The following is a 12,685-nucleotide window of genomic DNA, read 5'->3' on the forward strand; positions in this document are numbered from 1 at the left end:
TAGCTTGGCTCAGCTCGACTCGACTCATTTCAATTTCTTAACGAGCGAAGCCACCATTTTAGCTCGTTTGCAATAACGAGCTAGCTCGAGCTGGCTCGCGAGCTACTCGTGAGCTAAACGAGCCGCATCAAAGTAATTTTCTAGATTATTTTATGCCTGGATACTTATAATTTAAGCAATCTTGATCATGAAATTATGGAGGCATGAAATTAAATTTAGATTATGTTTTCATATTTTAATTAAATTTACATTATATTTTTTATATTTATACTTTTATGGTAATTGTAAATTTTAGTGCAAAGAATTCACGTAAATGGTGTGGCTCGCGAGCCTAACGAGCTAGCTCGAGTTGGCTAACGAGCCGAACCGAGCTGGTCTGCTAGCTCGTTTAGTTAACAAGCTAAACCGAGCTAGCTCGTTAACCAAACGAGCCGAGCCGAGCCGAGCTGACTCGTTATCCAGCCATGAACATGATAAATACTTAAGATGGTACAAAACATAGCATAAAGTCGGACATCCCATCGTATAATGGAGTCATATGAGTAGTGGCTCTCAATCCGTTAGCTGCAAATTAATATTTTTAAAAATGTACCGCAACAGATTTATAAATCATCCTAATACGGATAAAATTACACAAATTAAGTTTCCATAATCTCCTCGAAGAACCCAATCCAATCATCAGCCTCTCGAATCGTATTCCAACGCTTTGTAGACCACACCTTTCCTCCCTCCCACCGTTGAGCCATCATTTCGGCCTCACGCCCACCCCACTCCCCTCCATTTTGTCCACCCCGTCCAGTGCCAGTCCACTCCATCCCAGCCGTCCATCCCCCATCTCCCTCATCTCCAAGCGCTCACCGCACGCAGCCATCCCCCACCCCCACCCCGCACAGAATCCGAGTCCCATCTAAATCACGCACACTGAGAGAGAGAGAGAGGCGGCCATGGCGACGCTGCCGCAGCGGTTCAAGCTGCTGGCGACGCGGTGCGCGGCGGGGGCGGCGGCGCCGAGCCCGTCGAGGAGCCCGGCGCCGTCGTACGCCGGGGCGAGCCCCGGGTACCGCCTGCGTCGGAGGCGGAGGCGGCGCGGCGGCGGCGATGGCCGGCTGCGGCGCTTCCTGTCCCGCCGCGTCGGCGTGGGAGGGTGTGGAGGAGGAGGAGGCGGGGGGAAGGAGGCGGCCGCGCGGGAGCAGGAGGAGTACAAGAAGCCGCTGGTGGGCCACGGCGGCCGCACGCTGCGGGATCTGTTCGTCGCGTCGCCGGAGGCGGCCCGACGCCGCGGCGGCGGCGAGGACGATGAGAGAGGCGCTGGTGGCTTCAGGTCGGCCCATGGAGACGGGGGTGTAGGAGGCGGCGGCGGCGGCGGGAGGAGGTTCGGGTCGGGCGGGCTGCGGAGCCTGCTGATGCGGCGGAGCTGGCGGCCGGTGCTGGTGGCGATCCCGGAGGGAGAGGGCCGGCCGGAGCTCGCCGTCATCGAGGAGTAAACAAAGCTTCAACAACCGCAGAACAGAAGGGATCAGGCAGAACGGATCAAGAACACCCAGAAGCGGACATGGAATTCCTCCTCTTCTTCTTCTTTCTCCTTGCTCTGTTTCTTTCTCGCCTCTTCTTTCTTTTTTTACTAGCTTTTACCCGCTTTTGTTTGTTTTAGGAGATTTGCCGCTGTGAATATGGAATACTACCAAATCACCCCTGCCAATTAAATCTCATCCCAAATTGCACCCTACTCTGCATGCATCGCAAGCTCACCATTTCTCTCCTCGAACTGCGAGGAGGCCACGGTGATCTCGTCAGTACCACCACCAGCAGCAGAGTCATCAATCATCACCAGTTCACCACTGCACTCACCTGTCACCTGCCAAGAATAATGTACGCCAGGCGACTTGTACACAGCTGTACCGTCGGCAATGCAGCAATGGCTGCGGCCGGAATCCATGGGAAACGGAGGAGCTGGTAGTTCCGGTCGGGACGAGACGGCGCGAGGCACGAGGCTGATCGACGAGCATGTTGTTCGGTTCCGCTCTCAGTTTCATCGGAGTTTCAGCTTCAGAGGTTCAGTGGGTGGCGATCGTCTGTGAGACTGACCGCATGCATGCTTGCTCTACTCCGGCGTAATTAGGGATGGCAACGGGGATATAACCCGTCGGGTATGGGCAAAATGTTCTTGTCCCCGCGAGTTAAAATCTGTCCCGTCCTCATCTCCGTCCCCGCTGCGGGGATAGATTTTTCTCCGTCTTCGTCCCCGACCAGGTATTGCATACCCGTCGGGTACCCATACCCAAGTACACACTCATCTAAATTCATTATTGTATGACTTTTATATGGGTTGTACCGGGTTTGGGCCAATATATGCTTACTGGGCCTATTTTGATATAGGCATGAATAGCAGTAGCAGGTTCTCCAACGGGTAACAGAAACAGGTATATATAGGACGTCTCTGTACCCGTTATATATGATCCTATATCTATCCCCTAAATGAACAAATACCCGTCGGGTATCGGGGCCCGTTGCCATCCCTAGGCGTAATGCCTGGGCCAGCGTACTGCATTGCATAGCATTGATGGTTTCGGTTACTCATAAAGCCGACCGGAAGTGACAATTGAGACTAATTTTGGTTGCGTATGTTTCTCGAATTGCTCAACGATTACTCGTACAATAATAACATTGCTCGTTTTATGTATGCTAATTAGCCCAAATATATCTGCTATTGCGAACGAGCTCGATGAATCCATGTACCCCCGACCAACCACAAGATTGTTACTAGCTGATGATCATTTTGAGAAGTTAAGAGTGGAGATACTAGAGACTGCGAAGGAAACCCTCGTCATTTGATTTTTGTCAAAATTTAAATTTTTAATCTTAAAGTTTGAGTTGGTTTTAAGATTTTTTATTATAGTTTATTTTTTCGCTTTGGTTTGTAGATTGCTACGAATATGTATATAAAAGTTTTATTTGTAATTTTTTTTATTTACAGATATGGTATTTGATTTTTTTATGAAACACCCAAAGAAACACCTCCTATAATAGGTAAACATGGAGGGGTGATGATTTGGCATATTAAGAGAAAAAACCAAATGACATATTGCAAATAAGAAATAAGTTGTTAATAAAAAATTTATATACATGTTCTTAGCAATATAAAACTAAGGCTAAAAAATAAACCACGATAAAAAAACCAAAAAATAATCTAAATTTAAGATTGAAAATTTAATTTTTTTGCTTGAAAATGTAAACAAAACCGAAAAGATGGAGCTGATAGATGACATATCTAAGCACAACTGCATCGTTAAAAAAAATTACTTCCATCATATTTTTTATATGATGCACTTTACTTTTAACTTTACGTTTGACCATTCGTCTTACTTAAAAAATTTATAACTATTAATTATTTTGCATATTTAGATATAAATTTTGAATGAGACGAACGGTCAAATATAGACTCAGAAGTCAACAGTGTCATGTAAAAGAAATACGGAGAGAGTATTCATTTTCATTTCCCTATGTTTTTTTCTTTAGACTCACCTTTAGTACTAGCTGATTAGTCCTCCACTGTTGTATTTGAACTAAAGTAGTACGGTACAACGGTCTCGTACTCGTAGCATTATTATTTACCGAAGCCCACAGGCCACAGGCAAAGGAGCCCCACGACCGTACATCTCGGATCTCGAAGCCTAACGGACGGACGGATGGATACATACACACGGTCCCACTCACGGGGCCCCACCAGGCCCACCCCCCATAGCTCCATTGCAGCCGGGAAGCCCGACTCGCCGGCCGCCGCCGCCGCCCACGTCCCCTCGTCGGCCGGCATAGCGTCACAGCTAAGGGCCACCACAGGGCTTCTGTTCCGGCCGCAGGGCGTCCCCCCGATTCTCCCCGGGAGCGGCAACCAGCGCGGGGAGGGAGGGAGGGAGGGGGACGATGCTGGCGACGGCGGCGCGGTGGGCGGCGAAGAAGGGGAAGCCGAAGATGGCGCCGATCGAGCTGCCGGCGCCGCCCGAGCAGGCGCAGTCCATCACGCGCACCATCTTCGACGTCGTCCGGGAGCACGGCCCTCTCACCATCTCCGACGTCTGGGACCACGTCAAGGTTCGTCGGGCACCCAACCCAACCCAACCCAGAACCCGCCAGTCCTTCCTCCTCCTCCTCCTCCTCCTCCTGCTGCTGACCGTCTCGTTCGCCGCCTCACCCTTGCTGCTGTGTTCTTCTCCCTGTACGCCGTCCGCCCCTTCCCCGCAGGCCGTTCGTCCTCGTCCCCGCGGCGGCGGCGCGCGCGCGCGCGCCACCTGTTCGACGGAATGTCTCGCAGTATCAAAATAAACCGCGCCTCAATCTCCTGATAATCTTGTGTTCCCTCTGATTGCCAGCCTGATTGGAGAAATTTGGATTGCATCTCTGACAAGTGAAAAACAAAATTTTTTGTTCAGGGAGTTGGGCTTAGGGGCCTGACGAGCAAGAGGCAGATGAAGCTCATGATGCGGTGGATGCGGGAGAAGCAGAAGCTCCGGCTCATCTGCGACCACGACGGGCCTCACAAGCAGTTCCTCTACACCACCTGGTTCACCAATCCCAAGAACGCGCCGCCGAGGCCCAGGAGAGAGCATCATCATCATCATCAGCAGCAGCAGCTCAGAGGAGAGCCTCCCAAACCATGACGGACGGCAATGGCATCAGCAATGTGGAACAGATCCTGATGAATGCTCACTGCCAAGAAGGCTTGCCATCTGCCACTGCCACCCAGAGAGTTCCTTCAGTGGTTCAGCCCTTGTGCTTATCTAGGCCTCCCCTTCTCGAGTGCTTGTTTGAGCGTTGCGTATGGTACAGGAATCTCTGCACCACATGAAATGAACAGGGTTTTCGCATGGTTTAGTTCAAATCTTGCAAAAATCCCAAAAAGTTCGTCCATTTCAAAGAAGAGCAGGTGGCCACTGCTAGTGCTAAGCCAGGATCTTTTCGTAATTTGTACTAGGAATGGATTTGAGCAAGTGTCTTCTCTCTCCTAACTTTGCAAGTGCTATGAAGTAGATGGCACAGCATCTAATCTTTTTCGTTTATGCTTATAAGTTAAAATTTAAATTTTTAATCTTAAATTTAGAATTAATTTTAAGGTTTTTCACTGAAGTTTATTTTCTAGCCTATAACTTTTATATCAATAAGAATACATATATAAACGTTTTATTCATAAATTATTTTTCATTAGTAAATATGCCATTTGGCTTTTTTATGAAAAAAACCAAACAGTCACCTACTCTAACTAATTTTCTTTTGGGTAGTCCATATGATTTGGACATTCTTTCAGAGCATGAAAGCGCTAAGCATGCTCAGCAACCTCTCTTGAGCTTTAATCAACACCTAGTGGTGGGTTCGTGCTCGTAGTACTAGAGCCAAAATGAATGGTTGAATTCTCATGTGCTTCAGTGTAACATATGTACATAAACAGAAAAACTACATCTTTACACTTGCAATAAGACTCGTTACGGCCTTTACAAAACTATACCAGACAACCATATCTACCAGATCTGGAAGCCTTTGTGTACTTTGTTCTTCGTAGTTTTCATGTAAAAAACTCAAAAACTTCAGCGTGTGTCTTCCAATCCTCAATGTTGATACTGATCATGCTGCCAAGGCTGTTCAGTATAATGGTTTAGTTTCCTGATTTCCCTCACCACATTCGTCTGTAACACGAGCAATAAATCAAGTTTATAAATTTCAAGCTGTTTAAGCGTATGAGTTTCATTTCATTGTATTGGTATGAACACACATGTAAACTAACCAGTCTCCTTTTCAATTCATCAATGGACTTTTTCCTCTCCTGAGCAAAGTACTTCAATGACTGCAAAATGAACAAGGAAATGAGATGCCCGGTAACAGCTAACATAATGGAAAATAAGGGGGAGAAGGAGAATTATATGCCAATCCATACCCCTCGACGTTGAACCTCAATCGATCTTTGTAATGCTTCTCTTTTTGTCAGGAGATTACTGGGTGATGATTTTGATGGGCGACGATAATTCTTTCCTCGGTAAAGTATTATAGCATGGCTGGTAGTGAGCCTCTCTATTGCTATTAACATACCTCCTGTCTCAACCTCAAGCATCATAGATGTGTATGTGATCTGGCGGGCCTGATTCTGCTTGGTAATTACTTTCACAACCTCTTTATGTTTCCAGTGTTGATGAATCTCTTCAATAACTCCTTCAAAGATACCACGTCTCCCTGCAAGGGAAAACCACAGATGAATATCTTACATATCATAGGACGGTAAATAGCTTTTCTAGGTTATAAGGATAAGGACACATATAGACATGGAATACTGCAGTTCAATGAAAAAGGCTATACCAAGCAGCACGTGCTCATCCATTTTTAGGCCAATTTTTCGTAATATCATCCTTTCCTCCTCAGTCAATAGTTCTCTGTCTCCATCTTGTTCTGACGGGCTCCAAGAACTATGAAGCTTTGCTAGCACCTGGTTTGATCTTTCAATCTTCTTGGTAAGCTGCAGTATGTACCTTTTTTACATTACCATTAGAAGTTCAGGAATTCAAAACAAGGTACAAGATGGGTTAGATCAAAGCATACAGTGGAAAGCCTCCATTCATGGTCTTTCAGCTCCTTCTCCAGTAGATGCTTCTTTGCCTCTAGTTGAATCCTGACATTGTTGTTTTCAGTTGTTCCACACTCATGGTTATCCTGGAAATCCTGATACTCCCTGAAAGTACCCACTGAACTTTTCTCTGGTGATACTGCAGCAAGCATTTGAAGTGAGTCAACCACCTTTAATCGAGCTTCCTCTTCTTTCGCCTGTTGGTCATGTACCTGAGACTCCCGTTCAATAACTGATTCAGCAACATCACCAGGAAGAAAATCTTTGCCTCTATATATAATAATAAAATCCTTGTTCCTCAATATGACAGTTCCTCCTGTAAGACGCTGCACTAAGGGACTTCAGTGTCACAGATGAAGATTGAAGAGACAGATATCAGGGAAATCCAGATGACTAACATATTTCATGAGAACAATACACACCTTAAGATTTCTGGCCATCTGTTCATGATTGGTATTTTGGATACCCACTTTCACTGCAATCTTTGCTATTAGGCTCTTTTCCCAAAGCTTTAGTATAGCAGCAGCCAAACCCTGCAGTTTTGTATTTCTACCTGCCAGAAATTATACAAGATTATAGTTGGGCTACATATATAAGCATCTTATGATGGGTTTTTTTTATAACCCTACAATAATGCTCGTGGAAATTTAATGTTATTTGTAGAGACAGTCAACATTTAATCATCCTATGAAGCATACTGGAACTATCGATAAAGTGACTGACAAGTGAAGAACTTGGGATTAATAGCAAACTTACCTAAGGCAAAATGTGTTGGCAAAGGCCGTGCAAGCTTCCGCAGGTAAGTCAGTTCCTGATCTGCTAGTGTTGGTCTCACACCAGGAGGGCATTGTCTAAATGGAGTCTTGAAGCCAGGGACAACCTCTGGAAGGAGATCAGCGTCAACAGGCAATGGTGTGTTCCACCACCAATCAACAAATCGAGGGCCCAAACTGTCCAATAGTCTGTTGACTTCTCTTTCATACAGAGTTCCCTTGACAGGTTCGTTGTCCTTATGAACATCAATGCTTTGATCATTTTCATGAAAACTTTCAGCTTTACTCCCATATTTCCCTTGGGATGCAGGAAAGTTAGCTGTTACTGGAGAAACTTCCTCATTATGAACAAAGTCATGATGTCGCTTTGAGTTTTCTATATAATTGGCTCCTCTGTACACAAAATGTATGTCTCCTTTTGTCCAAACAACTATGCCTCCTGTTTTAATCTAATGGAAAACGGAAGTCAAAGAAAGAAATATCAGTGGTTTGAACTAAGATTAATAATGACTTTAATTAAAACAATCTCGGTTTAACCACAGTTCTTTAGATAGGCAACAACAAATGTCATCAACTAAGCCAACATATCAATATTAACACAGAGAGAATGAATCAAGCACCCGCAGTTCACCAACGGGCGTAGCACCACTTGCATCAACTCAATCATTTTATCTGCCAGAAAATGCAGATCACATTTGCAACTTCCTAGAAACATTGTGGTAGACGATGCCAAAAAAGGAACTAATCCTAGCAACATTGCTCCAGATGATGCTAAGATTGAACTCCAAAGTTCCAGAAAGATGCAACTAGTGCTGTTGCAATGACCACGATATCAAGTTCAGACAGGCAGCCAAGTAGTAGTAGTAGCTAGCAATGGAAGCAATCACCTCAAGAATCTCCCTTGCCCGGTCCATGTTTCGCTGGAGCGGCTCGACGATCCGCACGCCGGCGAGCTCCTGGACCCTCCTGGCCCACGCCCCACGCAACTCTTCCACCACCTCATCGGTGATCCCGGCCTTCTTGGCCCGCGCCCACCTGTCCATCCCCCGCGCCAGCTGCCGGAGCCGCTCCAGCTCGGCGGGCTCCAGCTCCGCCTCCGCGCGCGTCGGCACCCGCACCTTCTTCTCCCGCCGCAGCACCACCTTCAGCTCCTCGTCCCTCGCCGCGGCCCACGGCACCGCCCTCTGCCTCCCCTTCTCCTCCTCCTCCTGCTCCATCGGGAGGTGGAAGGGGACGCGGGCGGTTGCGGCGCTACTGCCACCACCACCACCACCGCCGCCGCCATTGGGGCTGGGTCTGCGCGGGTCGGAGAGCTCGAGGGAGCGGACCTTGCGGATGATCCCGAGGACGGCGCGGCGGGTGCGGCCGCCTGGCACGCCCGCGGTGAGGGGCCTGGCGGAGGAGGAGCCGGAGCCGGGCTTCCCTGGCGCCGGCCTGGTCCTGGGCCCACGGGGCTGCTGCCTCGGAGGCGCCTCCGCGGGGTCCGGCAGCGCCACGTGCGGGCCGTGGAGCCACGGCGGCGGAGGCAGCGGCGCCGCCTTGGGGGACGGCGAGAAAAGCGGCAGCGGAGGCGGCGACATGGCGCGGCGAGCTCGCCGCTGTGAAGAGGCGGAGGAGGAGGATGAGAGGCGCCTGTTTCGTTTGGAGCGTGGGATATTTTTTTCTTTCTGGGCCCACCTGTCGATATCTAGCCCATTTGTTGCAGTTTGCACGTCACGGCCCATGGACCTATACTTCCTCCATCTACGGCACACTGTTGGGCCTAAAGGGTCTGTTTGGTTGCTCGTATGTTGCCGGCTGCCCATGATAGTTGAGAAAAAGAGCTATTTAGTGAACGTTTGTACGAAACTTGTTATTTCTTTTAAAGTTTATATATATATATGTAAATTTATATCATTAATATTATACATACAAAGTTTACATATTTGACTCCATTTTAAACTAGGTTTTGATTTTTAATTTTAAATCCATATATTTATATATCTATATTAAAAATATATGTTAAAGTTTATATACTTAAAATTTTATATATATAAAACTTATATGCTTAAAGTATACACATGTTTGTTTATATGTTGGAAGTATATACATGTTAGATAATTAAGATGATCGTCAGAAGATCATTCACATGAACATTTGCTAAGCAAACTCACCCCAGTTGAACCGTCAGCCCGTCACAACGATTTGTTCTGTAGCAGTGCATCCCTCTCTTCTTACATACTCGAGGGTGTAATAGTTTTTTTTTTCCTTCCTTATACGATAATTTCTCCAAAACAATCGACAATCTTTTATGTGAAAAAGATGAAATGAGTATGTTACTTAATATCATATATTAATAAAATAAAACTATAAGCTCCTTAGAGGAGAAAGTTCTCCCTATTTTAACGGACGTTAAATTAAACTTCTAGTTATATAGTGCATAATTTTTAATTATTGATAACACATTTTAACGTTGGTGCTCGCGTTTACGGTTGATTATGACATTGGTGTTATAACTTGGTTTCGCAAAAGAAAAGAAAATCAGGTAGATGATAAGTAAGCGAAAAAATGGGTTAAGCTAGAGGACTCACCAAATACAATATTGTGTTTATACCTACTCCCACCGTTTTATAATATAAGATGTTTGACTTTTTTACTTGCAATATTTGATCATTTGTGTTATTCAAAAAATTATAGAAATATGATATATTTTGCTTGTGACTTACTTTATTGTCAAAAAACTTTAAGCACAACTTATATTTTTTATATTTATACTAAATTTTTAATAAGACGAATGGTCAAATGTTAAAAAAAAAATCAAACATATTAGATGTTATGAAACGGAGTTAGTAGAATATTTGGCGCGGTCAATCGAATGATTAACTTATTAGACATGCAGTTTCCTTGTTATTGACTGGCTGACTGACTGGCGCTGGACCGACTGACGAAGAACGCGGTATGGTCAGTATCTAAGCGACCAAAGCAACCACTGCAGTTTTTTTTCTCCATCTAAAAAAGTTACACTTTGGCATGACACCATCCAACTCTCCTTAATCTCGAAACTTAATTGAGGAGATCACCATTTCAATTAACTTTGCTTTGATCGCCGTTCAACCAAATCACCGGTCCATCTTTTTCTTCTGCTAATTATATTTATAAGTCAAAATTTAATGCTTTAAGATTTTATTTATCGTATCTTTTAGTGTTGGTTGTTAGATCAGGAAAGTACTATATAAAAGTTTTATTTGTAAATTATTTTTATTTGCAACCCATCAGATTGCGACTATTAATTTGAAAACAAATATTTGATCAAAAAATTAGAAAACAAATAAATTAAATTGAGCAACCATTTAGGTACAGCGTACCTGGCAGCATAGCTCATGCAAAACTTTATTTAATTTCCTGTTCCAAGTTACCATCGATTAGTGAGTGATAGTAGTACGTTTCAGCTGCCGATCTTTCTAGTTTAGCGCTAGCTTAAAATTCAGCTTGACTTTGTGCCAGCAGTCTAAAAGTAAGGCCTTATTTAGTTACTAATTTTTTTCTAAAAACATTAAATCAAATTTTTTGACACCTAAATAAAGCATTAAATATAGATGAACTAAAAAACTAATTGCACAGTTACGAAAAAAATCTTGAGACGAATCTTTTGAGTCTAATTAGTCCATGATTAACTATAAGTGCTACAGTAACCAACATATGCTAATAATGGATTAATTAGGCTCAAAAGATTCATCTCACGGTTTCCAGGCTAGCCGTGAAATTCATTTTTTCATTCGTATCCGAAAACCCTTTCCGACATCCAGTCAAACATTTGACGTGATACTTTTCCTAAATATTTTCTCAATCTAAACACCCCTGAAATCTAAATTCTTCTCGCCATTATGGTTACACATTATAAACTGTACCAGATGTGTTGTCAGGGCATCTCCATTATATATTCTATTAGCAAGTTATAAGTCTACATGTCATCTGATGCTAGTTTAGCTTGGTGAATGACGCACTTTAATGTTTAGACTTATACATCTTTGATTAAGGTAGAGCCACTAAGATAAAAAATTATCATCATTTCCACCTTTTCCACAGTACAACATTAAATATTTTGCTAAAATATTTTTTAATCTAAGCACTAATTAACTAAATAAGCAATGTATACTTTAAAAAATTTAGCCTAACACCATTCCTTCAATGTCTATCACATATACTTCTCTCTTTTTTAATATATCTTTTTAGAACACACATTAGAGATGCTCTCACCAGCGAGCCAACGGCTCAAGGCTGCTTATACTGCTTATAGTACACTAGTAATCTGTAACTATGTCTCATGCCATTACAAATGTCTTGTGCCATTACAAACGAAATATTGGTGGTTACGGGTAATTAAATTAGAGAGAAATTAAAATGGAAGGCAATAGAATCCTTACTTTTATATTTAGATAAATATCCCTATATACATGGGCGAATCCAGCGTGGATGCTGTAGGGGCTCTAGCCCCCTACACGCTGAATCCCTCATAGAAAATGAGGTAGAGCAGAGGGGAAGAAGAGAGGAGCGAAAGGAAGATGAAGATAATCAGTCCCTCAAACTTCAGATCCTGGATCCGCCCCTGCCTATATATAAAATAACCGAGGGAGCAACTAGCTAGCGAGTCGGTGGCACCTAGTTAATATATGCTCATATGTTCTAAAATATAAGATTTAAATTTTATATCATAATATAAATATTTTTTTATGGATTCCTATAATTCCAATCATTTTAATAATTGCAGAGTCAATCAGATATTTAGAACGAGAATATAACCAATTTAAAATTTAAAAATTAACCACTAAATAGCTTAAAAATAATTTAATATTTTCTTAGTCTATGCTAAGCTTGGCTTGAACGTTTATATGTTTGAACGGCGATCCAATTGGAAGGGAGAAACGTCAAACATGGGTGTACACTGTGGACAGGTCTACAGGAGGCAAGAATGTTCGCGGAAGTGTAGCAGTAGTAGTACGAGGTACCTAGGTTTGTACGTACGTATATATATGCCTGTCAGGTACGATGCAGTCGCTCTCAGCTGGGGCCGCCGGGTTAATTTCACAGAAGGAAACACTGGAATTTAACCTATAGCTATCACGACCGTATGACGTAAACATCAATGCATGGGTACCTCCGTGTATAAACATGAATTTAACCGATATGTGCTAATGATAGATTAATTAGACTCAAAAATTCGTCCCGTGGTTTTCAGACGGATCTAAAATTTATTTTATAATTAGATTACGTTTAATACTTTAAATGTGTGACCGTACGCGTCGAACGCGGCTTAAAACTCGAATAATAT

At 43.8% G+C, this 12,685-nt stretch overlaps 3 protein-coding genes across 3 annotated transcripts; 2 read left to right on the top strand and 1 right to left on the bottom strand.

The window, feature by feature from the left end:
• The first annotated feature begins 877 nt into the window (after positions 1 to 877).
• Positions 878 to 2,742, top strand: LOC121055164 (rRNA 2'-O-methyltransferase fibrillarin). Its single transcript, XM_040526935.1, has one exon. The coding sequence runs from the start codon at positions 945 to 947 to the stop codon at positions 1,482 to 1,484; it is 540 nt and encodes a 179-aa protein (XP_040382869.1). The 5' UTR covers positions 878 to 944; the 3' UTR covers positions 1,485 to 2,742.
• Positions 2,743 to 3,633: 891 nt separating this feature from the next.
• Positions 3,634 to 4,999, top strand: LOC102700363. The gene is made up of 2 exons (XM_006660020.3): positions 3,634 to 4,089; positions 4,428 to 4,999. The coding sequence occupies exons 1-2, from the start codon at positions 3,922 to 3,924 to the stop codon at positions 4,653 to 4,655; spliced, it is 396 nt and encodes a 131-aa protein (XP_006660083.2). The 5' UTR covers positions 3,634 to 3,921; the 3' UTR covers positions 4,656 to 4,999.
• Positions 5,000 to 5,337: 338 nt separating this feature from the next.
• On the bottom strand, positions 5,338 to 8,977 carry LOC102700643 (chloroplastic group IIA intron splicing facilitator CRS1, chloroplastic). Its single transcript, XM_006660021.3, has 8 exons — positions 8,265 to 8,977; positions 7,361 to 7,826; positions 7,027 to 7,157; positions 6,580 to 6,930; positions 6,340 to 6,496; positions 5,924 to 6,216; positions 5,774 to 5,833; positions 5,338 to 5,675 (listed from the first exon to the last, which is right to left on the bottom strand). Exons 1-8 carry the CDS (start codon positions 8,955 to 8,957, stop codon positions 5,598 to 5,600), a joined length of 2,229 nt encoding a protein of 742 aa, XP_006660084.3. The 5' UTR covers positions 8,958 to 8,977; the 3' UTR covers positions 5,338 to 5,597.
• Positions 8,978 to 12,685: the final 3,708 nt, after the last annotated feature.

Source organism: Oryza brachyantha, chromosome 8 (genome assembly GCF_000231095.2).
Source record: "Oryza brachyantha chromosome 8, ObraRS2, whole genome shotgun sequence".
In the NCBI taxonomy this organism is placed as follows: Eukaryota; Viridiplantae; Streptophyta; class Magnoliopsida; order Poales; family Poaceae; genus Oryza; species Oryza brachyantha.

Coding starts and splice junctions, on each gene's coding strand:
- LOC121055164 (XM_040526935.1), top strand. CDS start 945: ATGGCGACGCTGCCGCAGCGGTTCAAGCTGCTGGCGACGCGGTGCGCG.
- LOC102700363 (XM_006660020.3), top strand. CDS start 3,922: ATGCTGGCGACGGCGGCGCGGTGGGCGGCGAAGAAGGGGAAGCCGAAG. Junction 4,090..4,427: donor ACGTCTGGGACCACGTCAAG/GTTCGTCGGGCA, acceptor TTTTTTGTTCAG/GGAGTTGGGCTTAGGGGCCT.
- LOC102700643 (XM_006660021.3), bottom strand. CDS start 8,957: ATGTCGCCGCCTCCGCTGCCGCTTTTCTCGCCGTCCCCCAAGGCGGCG. Junction 6,217..6,339: donor GGATGAGCACGTGCTGCTTG/GTATAGCCTTTT, acceptor TTTCCCTTGCAG/GGAGACGTGGTATCTTTGAA. Junction 5,834..5,923: donor TTGAGGTTCAACGTCGAGGG/GTATGGATTGGC, acceptor TTCATTTTGCAG/TCATTGAAGTACTTTGCTCA.